Below are 20,682 nucleotides of genomic sequence, written 5' to 3'. Positions count from 1 at the left end.
CGATGAATAGCTTGTCAGATTTCAAATCGGCACAAGGTTTCAATGCGTTACGTAATCTATTTCCTCTCCATCTTATAATAGCTCCATGATATTTACGGTATGATACGTCATATGCACAACCTCTATTAAAGGAGTATTTCGTGATCCTAGCATCCTCTATTTATGTCATTTTTCATTAGATATCCACGAAAAAAACCTATTCCCAAAATTTCAGTTGATTCCGATTTTGCGTCCGCGAGTTATGCATGATTATTTGTATGCTACATAGACAATGCGTTGTAATTTCGTTCTGGTGCACCAGAACGAAATTCAAATTTCACGATATCTTTGCTAAACGAATTAATCTGCAAGAAATATTTTGTACATAAACATTATGTAGCCAGAGGTTTCCAGTGATATAAAAATCTCAACTTTTTTGAGAAAAGTGGGGGATGAGGCTGTGGATCACGAAATGCCCCTTTAATTGTGATAGTTGGCCTATTCGTTTAACATGTTTAAGAAAAATATAGAATTGGAGGACACACGCTTCATAAAAACTTTGGGTTTCACTCATTTATTTACTTTAAGGGGGTATAATACCATGATTTTCATCTGATGACAAAGTTCAATAACCTCAATTAAATACTCAATAGTGCAAATTTGACCTCAAGTTGCAGAGTATGAGTTTTTGTACCCAAATTTTCAAAGGTCATTCAATGAATATACAAATGTATTGGGGTTAAAGTATTGTGCCCTCATTAGATGAGCATGTTGTGGATCCTAGTGTAAGACATGAAGACCTACCAATTGAGAGACTGATTATAAATTGAGTGGTTGCTTGACTCGATTACTTAATTGATTGATATTTTAACACCAAGATACGGTACATTAATTACGAGACTACAATGTAATTTGTTAATAATCATAATCAAACGAATGATTATCAATTGATGCTTGTTGAGTAGTTTAATGCTTGACTGACTATTGATTCGTATCAACCTAATAAGTTATTGTGATTCTATTTATATTATTATATTATATTGATAGGATGATAGGATGATTAAATGATTAATCAATCAATTCATTAAATAATTCTGATTGTTTTCTTGATTGTTTGTTGAATACTTTTGATTGAGTGATTAATCTAAGAGTCCCTTGAACTTGAAGAATGTCAGTTTGCAACCATTTTTCGAAAATCGGAGTAACTTTTAATTTTTCACCCATAGCATGCAAATTGACCTTGGACCTGTCGAGCCTCAAAACTTGGTAACTATGTGTCCTACGTGCAAATATGATACACTGTGATCCTTAGACTCAGACAAATAATTTGACATGTTTTTAGTGAATTTGGATGTTTAATTTTTGCCTCCTATACGCTGGCGAAGTTACGTAATAATCGGATTAACTACCATAGCAATAGGTGAAAACAATTTTTGAATATACCGCGCTGCACTGATATGTTCAAGCGGTACCTCTGCATTGAACCATATCATATTGATCACTTGCACCTGTAAGATAAGTATCTTTGAAAAGACCAGTATTGTATTCAATCTATGATTGCAGACATACACAGGTGGTGAGTGTAACCTGCTTGTAGTGCAGCGCGATATGTTCAAAATTGTTTTCACCTATCGCTATGGTAATTAATCCGATTAATTACGTAACTTCGCCAGCGTATATGACTATGAGTATGTAGGGTGTTTGAGGGTCGTTTGGGTCTTTTTTGAGGGTCACGGAGTTCCAACTTGCCGCTTGATGCTTATATAAGCACATTTCCAAAATAGAACCAGACTAATATAATGACACTGATTTTACAAAATAAATCAATATGATATCACGATTTAGGCCTACACTGGTAAACCAAGCTACTTTAAAAGTGTGAAGTGTTTTAATCCATGCAATCTCAAAATCAATCGATTGAGATGACTAGCGTACTCGTCCCAGTTACATAACAGATGCGGTTAAATGATGGGCGGGGTTACCAACCATATTTGGAGTTATTACGTTGTCATTAACTGGGTTGGTTCAGGTCACTGCTTATGGTAATTCGATTGCGCTGCTGGGGGTAGAGCACCAATCTATAAGGACCAACGCCTGACGGCGTTGATTATTAGTGCTAAATATTGTGTTGGTCCTGTATGGACTATCAACACGCGGTATTCGAAATTCCCGCGCCGAAATTGTCTAGTGCAATGACGTCATGATTATTTGTGCTCAATTTCGTCAGCCCTCATTGTATTACTGGAACGTCATTGCACTGGACAATTTCAGTGCCCGGAAATTTTGAATATCGCGTGTCGAGAGACGGCTGTTTTTATTTATTTTTATGGCCAATATGAGTTTTATTAAAATAAAATCACGTGATTCGTGATTAACAATTATTTTTTTAACATAAAGCAAAATGTTGTGATTGCCGGAGACTTCCTATAAGAATCCGGCCTTAGTCTACTTCATAGTCCCTTACTGTAATTCTTACTTCAATATCTACTCATCTCACAATGATTACAAGTTGAAAACGAGAATTGATCGCATCCGAAAACCGCGGCGCCTGAAGTGAGAAACCGTAGTGAGAAACCGTACTGGTTATTTTGACAGTTTAACATTTAGTTCTATACTAGGACATGTACATAAAGTCATCATTCATGAATGATGACTTTATGGCGAACTTTGCTCCCGTGACCTACAAACACAATAAATTTGGCTGATTCCATTTAGGTGTAATTTGGGACATGCGTGAACATTACAAATAGGCCTATGTCAAAAAATCAGGTTTGAAAATAACCAATCCCATATTATAAGATCGTACATTATGGCTTTAATATTGATGTTTTGTTTAAACCCTATGAACAATTTAATAGATAGGGTGTTTGAAATTATGTACGTTATAAAACCAGTTATTAATTTTGTACATATTTTTGGGCGTAAGTGTAACGCACCATTCTAATATCACTTTTGACATTTAATGACGTTTAGTATGAGATGAAACTTTCGTCACAATTTTTGTAGTCTGAATCGACGCAAGTCATATTGTGCGATGCAGTTCCGATGGAGTTTTTCATACTGCAGTTACTGTCCGTTTTCCTATACACAATACGTTGCGCTCTCACCATTGACGCGCGACCTTTACAAATAGTGTATGAAGAAGTATATTGCATTTGCCTAGTTAACATCACTGTGTGAAAAATAACCGGCCAATATTTTAACTATTCTCCAAACTTCTAGCAAATATATTTCTCTAACATGACCTAAAATTACAGCTAGGTTAGATGTTCAGAAGGGGTCGCACTTTCGTAAAATATGAGTGAGGGCAAAGCATAGCTAGCTCATAGCTAGCCAACTCCCCGTGTTAATTGAATGGAGATTTGACCGAAAATATTGAGCTATATTGGTAACGAACCGCTCCGTTCTGAAGGATGCCACAAAAAAACGGTACAAGCTACATTTAAACTATTCTATGAAATTCTAGAAAATATAGTTTTGTAACATGTCCTAAATTTTAGCTAATTTAGGTGTTTGGAGAGGGTCGCACTTTTGTGTTTTAGGAAGGATATGTAAACGACAGATAACACCAAAAATATGAAGAAATTATTTCCAAACCGTGTTAAGTCAACAATCATTATGTTGCTCATTTTCAAGAATGCTGGTTAACAAAAAGCAGGGCATTGTCTCATTTCGTGAACAAAGGTGCACATACCATTGTTTCCTTCCGTTTCCTTTATAATCGGTTACCCAACTGAAGCTATAATACCAGCTTTATTGCGATATCGCACATTGAAAACAGACACATGTGCACAACCAGAGAAGATCCGAGTTAATCAGTTGAGCTGTTTCAATGAGTGTTATCTTGGTTTAATAGCTTTTAATGGGGTTTAAGTCCTGCAAAGGTCGAGATGAATTCTACTGTAGACATGACTGCATCATGTTGTACTAATTACTCACTTTAAAATTAATGACCCATTACATACAATCTAGACACGGTACCTCACGGTGATCTTCTGATAGAGGTAATAATTATTGGGAATACTGGAATCACTTTTGACCCATAGCGGAACTTGCAAAGATATAGGGCCTATTATGGCCGTAATATTTGCACAGTACAACGGGCAGTACAATTGCCAGATTTTTGTCCACGTTTTCGCTCAATGGAAGTAATTGAATATTGAGGGCGGCAGACAGGTTACGTGATACAGCAGTATCAGACACGTGATCAGACACTAATTTTGTCCCAGTCTCTCAGATAAGGACCGTACACTGTACATTCGAAAAACCCGTCAAATATCATGTGCACAACATTGTAAAAATGTAGTCTTATGTATCAAACTTACAATTGTGTTGTACAGTATTAAATGCAATAATTGTCATGATTACATGCATAATCAAAACTTATCATCCGTAGCCTAGGCCCTATATATTATAGGCCAATATATTCTTACATAACTTTTCTTCTTTTTGTAGCCCCTGAGCCCATACACCAAAACTATTGAGGGGGCTAAGCCCCCGCAAGTCCCCTACTCAGTTTCTAAGCCTATGCAAACGTCACCTGCAACCATAGACATCCACGCTTGAACAAAGACAGCGCAAATAACGTATACATTTACAACTCCACGTTGAGGGGGTTCAATACAAATCACAATTGTATAGCATGTTGTCGGGTGTTGGTGAGCTACCCCCGGGGTCTACCGTGATTCAAGGTATCTTTATCAGTTTGTATCCCCATTTTCATTTAGTAGGCCTGTGCAAAATGAGGTTCATACTGCAGTTACTGTCCGTTTTCCTATACACAATACACAGTGCTCTCACAATTGACGCGTGACCTTACAAATAGTGTATGTTAGAAGTAATAGACAATTGCCTAGATAACGTCACTGTGTAAAAAATAACCGGCCAATATTCTCTGAAATTCTAGAAAATATAGTTTTGTAAGATGTCCTAAATTTTTAGCTAATTTAGGTGTTTGGAAATAGTCGCACTTTTGTGTTTTAGGAAGGATATGTAAACGACAGATAACACCAAAAAATGTGAAGAAATTATTTTCAAACCGTGTTAAGTCTGTATCCACATAGGCCTATGCTTCTCATTTTCAAGAATGCTGGTTAACAATAAGCAGACCATTGTCTCATTTCGTAAACAAAAGCCCACACATTATTGTATAGCTTTCGTTTGCTTTATAATCGTTCACCCAACTGACACTATAATACCAGCTCATTGCTCATTGTACAGGTAAAACAGACACATGTGTTGTGAGGATTTAACCAGAGAAGATCTGATTTAATCAGTTGAGCTGTTTCAAAATGAGTGTTATCTTGGTTTAATAGCTTTTAATGAGGTTTAAGTCCTGCAAAGGTCGTGGTGAATTCTACTGTAGACATGACTGCATTATGTCTTGTGTGCAGATTCTTACAAACAGGGGTGTGTTTGCAGTATACAAAAAAATGCGTTTTAATCACACTTAACTTTTTCAAATCGTAAAATATACTACGCGTGCTTGCTTGTTTATCCCAGTTCACTCATTCCTACTATTATTTCCAGTACTAGTACTTATCTCAAATATTAACAATACCCTACATCATGCGCACTTTCTTTGGTACGCCCATTTCCTTTTTAAAGGAATTTTTATTACACATCATGGTCTTCTATAATATTATTTTCCTTTCACTAAATATCTAGCCGGTGCAACTCCAGATGTACAAAACACTGTCATCTACGTGGGCTCTTGTCCAACATACGATGATAATGTGATGTGTGGTACTGCAGTAACAATGGCTGAACAAGATAGCGGTAATCCGATCTACAAGGCCTGTTCTACCAACAGTTACGGACATTATGTGTATGTGCATGACCCTGATGGTGATTTACAACTGTGTGAAATTGTAGTCCATGGAAAAGAAGGTAAGTTTGTAATTAGACAAAAATACCATCTATTTTGAGGTCATTACTTAGTACAGGGCGCTAAAGGGTGATTTTTGGTTTGGGATCTCCTTTTCCTACATTAGGGGCTGTGCAATAATTATGAGCCCTGGGGGGGGTAAAATTGGGGGCAAGAAATTTGTGGCGAGCCGAAAGGGGGGCAAACAATACCCCCCAAGCGATTTTTGGCACGCATTCATTCAAATAAAACGCTCTAAAAAGGTTTAGGAAAACCGTACGTAAAAGTACCGTACCGCTTAAATATGCAAATTTTCCTGGTCGCTGCGCTCGCAACATGTATCTAGACTATTTAAGGTTTGTAAATTGGGATCCCAAACATTTTGCATGCGCAAGGGGGGGGGGGGGAAGAATTTTGGGCAGGCCGATAGGGAGGGGCAAGCGATTTTTGGCGAGCCGTTTGGAAATTTTACCCCCGGGGGGCTCATAATTATTGCACAGCCCTTAGTGGAACCAATGTTTTTTGTCATCTTTTACACCTCATAGAATAAAACTAGAATTGGTCAGTTCCATCTTTTCTATGCCCCCTATGCTTCCCACGAGGGGTGGGGCCAAAATTTAATATCTGCTCTATCATGCTGTAATATACCTCGAATTGTTCTTCTAATTGCTAAGAATAAAAAAGGTCAATTATCATATTGCACTATGATGCTTAGTTCAGGAGTTATAGAGCCCGGGTTATAGAGTAAATAAGGTCAAATGGGAAATATCTCATGCACAGAAGCCAAATTTTCAAAATGCACCGATTAAATGGAGATTTGTCTTAAATTACTCCTCTCGGCAAACTAAATAGGAAAAATAATTTATTTGAGAAATATATAACCTCTGAATCAATGAATGAAATCATGGGTCAAATGTTACGCTTGTACATTTTATTGGACTTTGGCTGCATGAACTCTAATAGGGGGACATGGCAATACAAACATGCACTTAAATTGTGAATTAATGTTTGAGATTTCTAATGTTAAGGGGAGTAATTAATTGAGACCAGTTTCGATGAAATCGGACTATTTTGTAATTTTGACCTCGATGTATGAAATTTTTGACATTTGACCTATTCGACCTTATAATTCCTGAACTAAGTACCGTAGAAGAATATGACAATTGACTTCTTTATTCTGTGTGATTAGAGGGACAATTTAAAATACATTATAACATGGTGGGACTATTTTAAAGTTTTCACCCACAGTGACCTTCGACCCTCGTGGAAACCACAGGGGCATAGAAAAAAATGGAACCATTTAAATTCTTATCATTTCAGGTTTAAGGATTTCCAAAAAAACATTAAGGATTCCAAAAAATCCCAAACCCATAGCGGCCTGTAGGGCCTACTACATTGTGTAAAATCGGAGGGTTTTGTTTTCATGGCTTTTATATAGGCCGAAAACCAATAATTTCACAAAATTAACTCAAAATAGATGGTGCGCATTTATTATTGTCTTTTATTAATACAGTCGTATTTGATATTTTGAACAAATCAAAATGGCATTTTATGTTATTTTATACCATAAAACGCTATTAACTATAAACAGTTTTAATTATTGTTATAACCTACCCAAACAAAAAATCGACCAGGCGAACTTGACATAAAATTATAGCGCCGACAAGTTTTATTAAACTCTATACCTTCAAATCAACTATATAGTCATTATACATACATAGGCCTACATCAAGTAAGTTAGATAACTGCAATTATATACAAAATACAGAGACCGCCACATAAAGCTCGCAGAGCAGGCGGCAATTACAAGCAAAAAGTGAGAAATTAAGGGGTGCGGTATGAACGTTTGGACAGTATTTATTGGAGGACATTAGAGCACATCAGACATATCGAATTGCATTCTGAATACGAAGAATGTCCTTCTGATATCAAATAATTTTGATTTTTGAAATTGCAATGTAATACACATTTATGGCAAATCATTAAAATTGATATTTTTATTTGATATTTAACAGTACTCGAAGTAAACTTTATAAATCTGATGATGTATACTTGAAGTGTATGTAGGTGGGATGAAAAGTAGACGATCTATTGAACATTTTGACCTTTCGTATTGAAGATATATGGATTTTTTTCCCAAAATACAAAAAAAAAAATTAGGTCTTTTGGGGGAAAAATCCATATCTTCAATATGAAAGGTCAAAATTTTCAATTGATCGTCGGCTTTTCGTCCCAGCTACATACACTTTCAGAATATATCATTAGATTTATAAAATTTACTTCGAGGACTGTTATATATCAAAATGTGAAAAATATCAAATTTTAATAATTTGTCATAAAATTTGTATTATATCGTAAATTTCAAAAATTAAAATTATTTGAAATCAGAAAGACATTCTTCGTATTCAGAATGCAATTCGATATGTCTGATGTGCTCTCATGTCCCACAAAAATACTGTCGAAACGCTTAAAAAACGCTCATTCCAGATCCCTTAAGGAAAGCACATGAAAAGCAAATTATGGCGAAGAGCAAACCCACAGCCAAGCAAATGGCGACCAGAAGAGCGAAAACAAACTAGCGCTGTACATTGACCGCGCAGACACGCATTTGCCACACAATTTTTGAACCAATGTCAGCGATGATGCTCAGATACTTAGCAACGGCTTTGCTCCTCCGGGTATCAACCCCAAGTATTTTTAACTCAGGTCAGGCACCACGTTTTTGTGGACACACCTGAGAACCAATGATGATGATGACGATTTTGCATGAGTAATTCGTGTCGAGAGTGATCAGTTCACAAAAAGGACTGTAATACATATATTTGGTATTATAAAAGCGTCGTACGGATATGAAACTTCAACTATGTATATGCCCTTTTCAACTTTTCATCAAGGATGACTAAGTCCGGGGGCACTCCAACATTGGAGGTGACGTGTATGTATGGCTGTTAAGACCCCCTTTTTAGCATCGCTGTCACCCAAAGATGTGTAACATAAACTTATTCTGGCATCAAAAGGTGCTGGATTCACTATACTTCAAGAATTTTTGTCCAACCCCATCCCCCATATCAAAAAGAAATCTACGCCACTGGCTTTAGACGTGTTAGTGGAATTAATCTTGTGTGATGGTATTATTTGAAAAGATATCCATAGTAATTATACGAGGCATAGGACCAGCGCACTGAATGGTTTATTGAATTGTGTCCGATTTGAGCGCTGACATATTGAAAAATGGGTAGTTGTAAATTTAGTAACGACGTATCGAAACGTATGGAAAAGGATGGAAATGGATGGAAATGGATAGGAACGGATCGAAAAGGATGAAAATGGGTCGTAATTAATCAAAATATGACTCAAACATCTCGAAATGAGTACAATAAGAGCTAAAATTCGTCAAAATGTGTTTCACCCGTCGATCAAAATGCTCAAATCACAGGACAGTGTGGCCAGTTATACAAAGCCACCACAGCAGCATGAAACCTTGGCAGATCTCAATAGGTCAAGGCCATAATGTAATATTACTACATAAAACAAATTTTCAACATAATTTGTGTAAATAAATGTCCATGCATACACCAGTTGCAATTGCAAACTTTTCAAGATAATTATCGTCTTTATTGAAATATAAATCTTTTAAAATTCTTTTTTGAAGTACTTAGTACATCAGCTATTAAGTACTACTGGTACTATATATTAAAAGTAACAATCCTGGAGAAGAACTGCATCATAAAAAATTTTGTGTGAAAATTGTCTTGATAAAAATTGTGTATTTTTCCACAATTCATTCACCAAATTGGTCTATAGATATGATATCTATAAAATCATATGAAATCAAATTTTAGAATTTTATGCTCAGATTAAATTTAAACACATTTTAAGGTATATTTGATAGGGGAATTGGAAACCCATACCAGCAATATCCTCCCACATGCAGGTATATGCCTATAAAAATATATATAAATCAAAAGTTAAAGACATAATGTACGATCTTTTAAATTGAGTTTGGTCAATTTTTTCAAACCTGATTTTTTTGTAATGCTTGTCAAGTCATTATGTTCCAACTTACACCTCATTGGATCATGGAGTTTTTATTTAATGGTAATAAATAATGTCATTGAGAAAAATAAAGTACAACTATTTATTTAATTAATTAATATCTTTTCATATTAATCTAAAAATCTATTTATTCTTAATTAAAGAAGAATTGTACTTCATTTATTTCCTTCTTGCGTTAATTGATTAATTAAAAGAAAATCGAGGCCTAATTGTTCTTTCTTCCTTCCATTACTAGTATTTGGATTTTATTTGCATGAAAAGAAAAAGCAACTAGATATATTGCATCCTTAGTAAGGCTGCGAAGTCTAGCCGTGACCTTGAAATGACCTCTGATGACCTTGAAATGACCGTCACCACATTTTGCATCATATCCACATAACATATACTAATTTTCAATCAAATTGAACACACTTTGCAATTTGACCCCTTTTGACCTTTGGTTGACCTCTGGTGACCTTGAAATGACCTCCAATATATTTTGAATCATATCAAGATCACATATACTAATTTTCATCTAAATTGGACAAACTTTAAAATTTAACCCCTTTTGACCTTTGGTTGACCTCTGGTGACCTGCAATATATTTTGAATCATATCACGATCACATATACTAATTTTCATTTAAATTGGACAAACTTTAGAATTTTACCCTTTTGACCCCAAAACAGACCCTCCTCCATGTTTAAGCCAAATCTGATTACAATCGTATATGAACATAATGCTAGAGCCCTTTTGGCATTATTCTGATGATCACAGCACTTATTATGCAGAAAATATTGAATTTTAAAGATTTTCAGTAATCATCCATTTTTGTCCCCTGTATGACCTTGAACTCAAAATCTGTGAGGACCCCATAGACACCAACTAATGTCAATGCATATGTGTCAGTCGCATCTCTATACCATAGAATCTGTAGGAAAAGAAGCATTTTGAAGGTATTTGGTTATGTGCCGGAAATACCACCTTAATGACCTTTGACCCCAAATTTGTGAGGACCCTATTTTAGCCAAAATTACTCATGCGTGACGTTTGACCCCAAATGGGTCATGTCAAATTTAAAGGCTGGGGTAGTGGAGCTTGTGCCCAAGTTTGGTCATTATTATGTTTTGATGGATCCAAGTGTGTAAAAATATTGGATCCAACACATAATAATGATAAAATTGGATGCTTTACGCCCAATATTTATTGGTCTCGCTATGAGTTTTAAAATATTGGACTCGACTACGTCTCGTCGCAATATTTTAAAACTCATAGCTCGACCAATAAATATGGGCTCAATCGATCCAATTTTATATCATAATCGGTCAAATAATGAAGGAGCTAGAGCAAATTATATCAAATGTTGACAGAAAGAAGAAAGAAAGAAAGAAGAAGAAGAAAGAAACCGCTGAGAACCAGAAGTCTAGCCGCCGCTCGGCTAGACTAAAAAAGAAAGAAATGCAAAAATAGGGAAGACAAGAAAACAAATGAAGACACAGGATAAGAAAACACATTTTGACGAATTTTAGCTCTTATTGTACTCATTTCGGGATGTTCGAGTCATATTTTGATTCATTCCGACCCATTTTCATCCCTATCGATCCGTTCCTATCCTTTTCCCATCCATTTCCATCCATGTCCATCCTTTTCCATCCATTTCCATACGTTTCGATACGTTACTAAATTAACAAATGGGTCAGTCCATGTCAAAACAGACTGAGTGTACACCCACCCTCTTGGATTATGCTCTCCTTTGGCTCAGGGGTACCTTTCATGGACCCCTAGGTGAGGTCACAAGAAAAAAATTCAAATTCAATTTCGTTTCCGAATGGCGGGCCATCTAAGTTTGGCGACCTTGACCAAAATTGGGAATTTAAGGTGTCCAAATGACAAAGCGCTCTCTTTGAGAGGCATTTTCTTCTTAATTAAATCAGTTGTGACCCTCTTTTTGAATGTGGTCACTCACTAGCTGTGTCTGAAATGCCCAATGCCAAAAAAGATTGATTTCGGAATTTCGTTGGGATTTCAGAGGGGGTCAAAATCAGCACTTCATACTGTTCAATCAAATTATCTTTGATTTTGAAGGACCCATGATAATGCCACAGTGCACTTATAGGTCCTAATTATGTTCAGAATGGATTAACCATGTGCCAATGTCTATGAGCAATTCAAAAAAGAGAAATTTCTAGACCCCTACAGAATTTTAGGCCCCCTAAAGTGGTTCAGCCACAAATGGCGCTTAAAATCGGCAAATTTTGACACCTAATAACTTTAGGTGTACACCAGATATGAATTTCTAGTCTTTTGCATCTGAAAGAATGTAGTCTAATGTTACTAGGAACATAAGATTTGTTTTGTATTTTTGTGTTTTGATACTTTCAAAAGGTCGTTGACCTATGAACATTTTTCGTCATAGCGCCCTCCTGAAAGGTCTGACACATAACAAACTATACATTTTTGGAATCCTCATGACCATACGAGTAATTTGATATATTACTTGACATAATTGGGAGCATTCTGAAAATTTGACCCCATAACCTGTACTTTGCATGTGCATCGTTGCCAGGAAGTGCATTTTTGACCCCTTAAAAATCCATACAGAGGATTAGAAAGTAGTTTTTTCTTATTACTTGACTCAAGAGCAGCTTGAAATATCAGGATAAATAATACAAATGGCTATAAAGTGATCAAAAATATAAAAAAATATCATACTAAAATTGGCATTTTGTACCGTATCCTGTATGCATGGTATGTTAGGCAAAATGACTATTTTTGAAAGCGTCAACTTAATACTAAAACACAAAAATACAAAACAAATCTTATGTTCCTAGTAACATTAAACTACATTCTTTCAGATGCAAAAGACTAGAAATTCATATCTGGTGTACACCTAAAGTTATTAGGGGTCAAAATTTGCCGACTTTAAGTGCCATTTGTGGCTGAACCACTTTAGGGGTGGCCTAAAATTCTGTGGGGTCTAGAAATTTCTCTTTTTTTAGTTGCTCATAGACATTGGCATATGGTTAATCCATTCTGAACATAATTAGGACCTATAAGTGCACTGTGACATTATCATGGGTCCTTCAAAATCAAGATAATTTGATTGAACAGTACGAAGTGCTGATTTTGACCCCTTCTGAAATCCCAACGAAATTCCGAAATCTATCTTTTTTGGCATTAGGTATTTCAGACACAGCCAGTGAGTGACCACATTCAAAAAGAGGATCACAACTGATTCAATTAAGAAGAAAGTGCCCTCAAAGAGAGCACTTTGTCATTTGGACCCCTTAAATTCACAATTTTGGTCGAGGTCGCCAAACTTTGATTGCCCGCCATTCGCAAACGAAATGGAATTTGAATTTTTTTCTTGTGACCTCACCTAGGGATCCATGAAAGGTACCCCAGAGCCAAAGGAGAGCAAAATCCAAGAGGGTGGGTGTACACTCAATCTGTTTCGACATGGACTGACCCAAATACCCATTGAAAAATGTTGCCAATCAATATTCATGAGTGTTGTGTACATTCAACGTCCAGTTTTCAAAATTGGGTGACTTGTGTTTGGCGTGAAATACATCTGACTGGGCGTATCAATTACGTAACGCATAAAGGCATTGACATTATCGAATGGCTGCCTAGAGCTGTTATGTATTTAGTCTATACAATCACTGCAAAAACAGTGAAGTGAAGGCAAGAATGTGTTAAGAAACGTTATGTTTAGAATATGGATGCCAGATGTTTAGAAATTGAACACCATCACTGACCAATGTTCAGAAATTTGACACATGATGTTTAGCTTCTAAACGTGTTTACAAAGTGAAGGCAAAAATTGTATTTAGAAAAGTGTTAAATTTCTAAACACTGTTTTTGCAGTGTATAACAATTATTACATTTATTTATCATTCCTTTCTTTTCCTTTCTCTGTATATCCTTATTCTTTGATTTGAGAGAGTGGAGATTTGATTTGTAATTTTCGATGTATTTATTTTTTAAATTATTGATGGCTGCATGATCTATTGGTATGTTTTGTTTTTTCGCCATTTCTTTTTTTTTTTTTATAATTGCAATGTATTACTTATTTGTGTGATTTCTTGTAAAAAAAACCCACTGAAATATTTTAAAAAAAGATAAGAGAAACATATATTTAATTATACCTGCTTTTATTTATTTATTAAGGGATCTGTTTTCTTGTAAGGAGCTCTGTGCTTTGTGGAGCGACATATAAATGTTTTATAATAATAATAATAATAAATTAATGTTTATCAATCTAATGGTATTTACTTAAAGTGTAGGCCTATGTAGCTGGGAGGAAAAGCCGACGATCATTGAAAATTTTGACTTTTCGTATTAAAGATTATACATTTTTCTCCAAAAGACCTAAATTTTTGTTACCAAAATGTGACTATTAAAATAGCTGTAACCTTGAATGCAAATTACGCATGAGCTTCATTTGCTGTTGAGAATACAGTTTACATGTAAAGTTAATATCCGGTTACAACAAAATGACATTATTTGGGGGAATTTTACATGGTAAATCATGCTAAAACTTTTAAAAGTTTAGATGTTTAAAATAAAAAAATATATACCGATGTATCATGAATGTGTAGGCCTTTGTAGGCTTACATCAAAGAGGTAAATCAGGGCAACTTCCTCAAACCATGACCTCTTGAAAATCTAAGGCCAGCATAAAATGTCTGGTAGTAATAAGCATTTTTTATCATTTTTGTTATTTTCTTGTTTACGACAATTAATGTTTTTGATTTCAAAATAATACATCCAGACATTGACATGCAATTTTTTTCTTAAAATATTATTATATGACATATCGAGGGCTTAGAGCCAGAAGCAGCTATGTCCATTTGTTTTCTCAATTACATGTTACTCATTTCGGTAACAAATGGACGGTTAATTCTGCCCTCCATAAGAAAATGTAAGTGACTTTGGGGTATATGCATGGTCACTTGCGTCTCACTATACTGTTCAAGTGACCATGCATATACCCCAAAGTCACTTGCATTTATTATGGGGGCAGAATTAACCGTACCTCATTGCCGACGCGCACATTGTCAAAATAAAGCCCCTTTCGTCCCGATCTTTTTCGTCTGTGCCCCTGAAATTGTACCCCCCCGCCTCTAAATTTTAAATTCCAATGCTAACTTACAATTGTCAAAAATCGGCATAATCTATTTTTTATCGCATTTCCTAGTTGCTGAGGCTGACAAAACTAAGATAGCATTTGATTCAGCAACCTACTCGTTTATGGAAGAAACAGCGACGCACATGGAAACAGTTGAACTTCGACGTACGGGAAGCGCTACTGAATTTACATGCAGCTGTGTAGGTAAGGACACTACTAAAGCATGAAACTAAACAAAATGTTATTAAAAATTTTAGCGGACAACTCGTTAGATTGTTTGTTTAAAAACGATGAATGAATAAATGAATGTTTGTTTGTTTGTTTGTTTTTGTTTGTTTTTCGTTTTTGTACAAAGCGTTGCAGAAATACGATGGTTATTATTATGAAATATAATACTTTGAGCAGACGTGTAATTCAGGAAGGTTCGGATTTAGAACGTGAAAATTCGAATAACGCAGCAAATAGGCCATAGTTTGCATTAGTTTAGTTTTTGTTCCAAACACAATATTTCATGGCATGAAAATTAATACAAATAAAGAGAGACTACTGATATCAGTTGGTGTATCGAAACTCTGTAAGGGTATACTAGGTAGTGTTGGTCGAAGCAGCCAAAAAATTTAATTTCATTATCTAAATCAATTATTATTTACAAATTTAAAAATAACACTATTTGTTTTGCATTCTACAAATCATATACTTTATTTACAAACAAAAGTTGATGTTTCAGCCCTCCTCCCAACTTTTAAAAGAACCACAGGAACTACAAAAGTATATCTGTGATATTGAAATTCTTCTACACACTCGCTATTAATGATCAATGCAATTTTTGCCAAAGCTCACTGCCATTCGCAAGATGTTTTGAACTACCAAATCGCACAACAGTTTAAAATAGTTGCATACCTTAATTCTCTGTCTTGATCTTCCTGAAGCCTATCCAATCCAAGTAAATTTTTTGAGTAAGATGTTAACTGAGCAGTAAAAATTCCCAGTAAAATAGGGTTCTTTTAATTTTAGAAAATACATTAAAAATCGCATTGGACTTTTCCTACTGATCGTACTATAAACGACCACCAGCCTATAATGTTCTGATCACACTATAGACTGGGATTACATGTGACGTCATTGCCAGGCAATTTGTCTCTATTGTTCCGGCCCGGAAATATGCCCATGCACGCATCATGTTGTGCTCAGGGACGGTCCTTTTAAAACACCCGCCAGATCACAATAAGGCCATTGAACTGTGTAGTGGTCATACGTATTCGCTGAAGCATAACAGGAGGCACGGTCCCTTAAGCGCGCTTCAGACTCCATATTGTACGTACAATATTGTATGTACAATACTTTTCGTGACGTCAAAAAGTATTACACGTGCAATAAATAGTATGTACCGGGAAAATATATATTTTGCTACAATCATTGGTTGCTTAATTGATACGGAGTTGCCAAATTTCTAAGAGTTCTAAATTTAGTGAATGCACGGAATGATGAACATCTTTTAATGTCTTCTTGTATTCAACCATGGTAGGTATCATAATACCTACCATGATTCAAATGTACTTGAATTATTATATAATCAATGGGCACCTTTTTAAAGTTAATAATACGTCGTATTAATACTAATATTAATAATATTAAAATTGTAATAATAATATAAATGGCACATTCAGATCTTATTTATTTATTTATAGATTTATCTATTTAGGCCTATTTATTTATTTATTTATTTATTTATTTATTTATTTATTTATTTATTTATTTATTTATTTATTTATTTATTGATTGATTGATTGATTGATTGATAACTGATTGATTAATTGATTTAGAGATTCATTTATACTGATATTTAGTCATATATTGATTTAGAAAGTTTAAAAGTATTATTTGTAGGCCTTTGTATTTATTCTGGTTCTGATTTTATTGATACTGATATTTTTGTTAATTTTTAAAGTTTTGGCATAGCATTCGTTACATTATATAAAACACGCTGTGTTATGAATTTGCAACACCTTTTTACATATTGATATCGTTGAGGCATGTTATGATAGGCCTACTTATGATCATCACAATACATCCATAAACGTGTTAATGCAGTAACCGTAGCGTTAGGGCACGGAAGCCCCCCCATTGATCTGAAATATTAGAAAATCCCATAGGAAAACTGCCGAAAACGGCTTGTGCCCCCCCCCCCCCTCATCACAACCGGATGCAACGCCTTCTATACTTTTTCATTCATTAATTATAGGCGTATTAATAGTAATGCGTTGAGTTTTTTAAAAGTAATATCCGCCTTTTTTTTTTCTTTCTTTTGAAATGACATACGGTACTTGTTACAAAAACAAATCAGCATGGAAAATATTTTTTTTCGTCAGAGGCAGATATTTGGCCTATTCAGTGTCATAAAGCTACAAAATAGACGATCTTTTAAAATCATTTTTAAATGGCTATTTATTTTTCAACCATATTGTTTGTATTTGTAATGTTCACACAATCTGAATATGTGCTTGTAGGACAACGATTTTGAATTAAACATAATTGTGATCTTTTAATTCCCCTAGAACACCACAGTTAAGCGTCCAAAATTGTAAGTGGGTTTTCTTTTATATAACCTCATTATTTCGCTAAAATTACTCGAAAACCCTCCTAAGAGTTGTTGTTACTAATAAACATTTCATAATTTTGGGCAAAGGATAGCCAAATAGTTGACCGAAATCGTATATTTGCACCAATATTTGACTGAAATCGTATATTAACATTACCGCCCCTTCGTGGCTTTATTGCAAGCCAAAGTGTGAAACGAGATTACTTGAAATATATATTTCAGAGTTGAAAGAGTTTCAGCCCTACGAATATATTTCTGAAATATGTCTCTCTGATTGGTTGATTGTCAAGAGGATTACGGCATCCTCAAAGCCTCTTGCTGTAATTCTCTAATCGATATCTATTATAGGACCGATCTTCTGAAATCCATACAACCGTGTCAAATGAAATAGTCTCGAATCATAATTTGTGCACGATACAACGTTGATACGTCAGATTTCGGAATTTTATTAAAAATAGGCATAAATCACATTGAACAGGTTGAATGCTGGCAAAAGTAGATAAAATAACTATGGGTCGAATTTACATTAATCAGTGTCCTGGGGCCAGGATAACATTTAGGACTCCTTCGAATTCTAAAACAATACTTCGCCAAATGTCCTTGCTTTCATTTTCTCATTTAATTTGTTTTAATTTTAATTAATTTCTTTATCCACTGGCTCTCCGGTAAATCCGGTATTGCCAAATATTTCTTGTCCATTACCCGTGTTAATCTATTTATTTATTAAAATGAACCAACTATTAAATTCCTATAATACAATGTATAGGCCTAGGCCTAGTGTATTTGATAACAAATTTGTTTTTATTTTTGATTGGAATTTGGGTTCCATTACACGATTTCATAATAAGATATGTTTGGGCATGGCGGAATTAGTATATGATTAAAAATAGACATACTCTTAGGCCCCTTTTTTTAATGTTTGTAGGCCTACATTATTGATATCAATATTTATGTACAAAATGCAAAAGAATGTATATATATTTGATTGTTTTGTAAACATTAAATTTGATGTTTACTCATAATTATGTCTGGAAAGTCAGGGAAAAACTAAGGAGTATCGGTATTTAGTTTCCTGGGAAAGTGGATCAGATGAGCAGTGAGTAAAAACATTTGCCCTAAATCTTTATTTGATTTTTATTGTTATATGAATTTATTAGGGCTACTGGTAAAGTGCAGAAAAAACCTCCAAACGCACTCTAGGATTTTTCATCATCAGCAGTAGAAATTTCTCTTGCATAGATTTTCTGGTGACCTCGCTTGGATTTAGCAAACAATGAACCGTAAGGGTTAAAGCGCGTTATTTAATCTGATTCAACTCGTCGTGGCACGTATATTTATTGCACGTGTAATACTTTTTGACGTCACGAAAAGTATTGTACATACAATATTGTACGTACAATACGGAGTCTGAAGCTAGCCTTAGCGACTCATTAATAATGTGTGGAAACAGGTCAGGGACGGCAATATGATAATTTCGATCCTTTCTTTGAGGTCAATAGATAAAAGAAAGATATTCAATCACACAGGTGCGTGGTTGAAGATAATATTTTATCATCAAAGATGCTGGTATAGGATGTTTTATGGAGGCGGCGCTTATTATTTCTTGTAAACACAATCTAATGTGGTACCCACTACGTGTAGAAGGCCGGGTCTGCAAATGTTCAGTACATGAAGCTAGAGATAGGCCTATAGCTTCATGTTCAGTGTAATCAATGAAAATACTATAGCTGGATATAAAAAAAATCGTGAGGCATTCCTTCTTGTTATGATATTATTATGACAAAATCCATTCCCTTCTCAATTGATTAGGCTCCGGGATTAAGCTTTCTTTTCGAAAATTAAATTATAGGGCTTATAGGTGATGATATAGGCCTAACCTATACGGTATGCGGAAACCTTCACAGTCCGGTCGGCGCTTGCACTCGCATCGCATTCAACAGGCAAAGTTCGCTAAACAAGCTTCAATTGCCAACCTTTATCGAGGGGCCAGTTTGAGGTTTCATAGTCATCTATTACCTATACCATTTTTCACCCCTATGTGACAGTGACGTCAACGCGTTGAAACAGCTATTTCGCTCGCGCATCTATGCAATACTGTTAAAAATATCGGTATTTATGCAAGCGACATTTCTAGTGTGTAAAATGCATTGAAAATTGTCGGCAAAAGAGTGCATAAATTAAAATCACGAAGAGTAATAGCAACAATAACTATCTACATTCCAAGCGGAAACGCTTTTCAAAAACATACCCCAATGGCTGAAACCGAAACTGCGTGTGCAACAATGAAGCTGCCACACTTATTTACCACACTGCTTGTTTGATGCTAATCAGTTCCTTCAAATCAGCTAGCTACTCAAAAATTGGCACCAATATTGAGTGTCACTTTTGAACGTCTTCTACATTTCAATCGTATTTTGTACTCACAATATTTACTTTGTCATTCAGATATAACTAATTTGGGGACTGGAACAGCAACAGAAGGTGCTTCAGCCGATTTCCAATTCAACACTGGCGCGGATTTAACAGTCACTTTCGGAAAAGGAGAAGCAACCAAGACTACAGACTTGCTCTCGATTATTGCTGACTGTGATTACGAAGGCGATGAAACGGTCATACTTGGATTAATCCCTACTACCTCTACCCCAGGGTGTCCAGTTGAAGCCTGCATTGGTTCACAATCGACAACAACTATTACAATTGCAGATGATGATCGTAAGTAAAGGGTGTTTGTGGGTGTGTGTTGTTGCTTGGCAGCTGAGACGAATAATTATCTCACCTGGGCAGGCAACCATAAAGTCAAGAAGCAAGAAAAATCCTGTGAGCTTTTAATAATTTGGTCCAGAGTCAGCTTTAATATCATAAACTGATGACCTCGAATAGAAAAGAGTTGACCGGGAGAGTTTAGTTCATACAGGGGTTAAATTTCAAAATTGTTCAGATTTGACAACGATGTTGTGGTACTTTATGCCTGGGATTCACCATTTATGTACTTTCTGTGAAAAGATGCCTGAAACAATAACTCGTGTTTTTTTTGTGATTTTTGATTGTGAAGTGGTTCAACTAAACATA

At 35.2% G+C, this 20,682-nt stretch overlaps 1 protein-coding gene across 2 annotated transcripts in view; it reads left to right on the top strand.

Annotated features, from left to right (window-relative positions):
• LOC140149054 (uncharacterized) overlaps positions 1–20,682 on the top strand; it is a 131,893-nt gene that overhangs the window by 51,269 nt on the left and 59,942 nt on the right. For both annotated transcript variants that reach the window (XM_072171209.1, XM_072171208.1), the window contains exons 6-8: positions 5,647–5,868; positions 15,084–15,218; positions 20,059–20,325. In XM_072171209.1, coding sequence (XP_072027310.1) covers positions 5,647–5,868; positions 15,084–15,218; positions 20,059–20,325 — 624 coding nt within the window. The remainder of the gene's footprint in view (positions 1–5,646; positions 5,869–15,083; positions 15,219–20,058; positions 20,326–20,682) is intronic.

This window comes from Amphiura filiformis, chromosome 3, assembly GCF_039555335.1.
Source record: "Amphiura filiformis chromosome 3, Afil_fr2py, whole genome shotgun sequence".
In the NCBI taxonomy this organism is placed as follows: domain Eukaryota; kingdom Metazoa; phylum Echinodermata; class Ophiuroidea; order Amphilepidida; family Amphiuridae; genus Amphiura; species Amphiura filiformis.
Note: the sequence above shows the minus strand (reverse complement) of the source record. Positions and strands in the feature narration are given on the sequence as shown.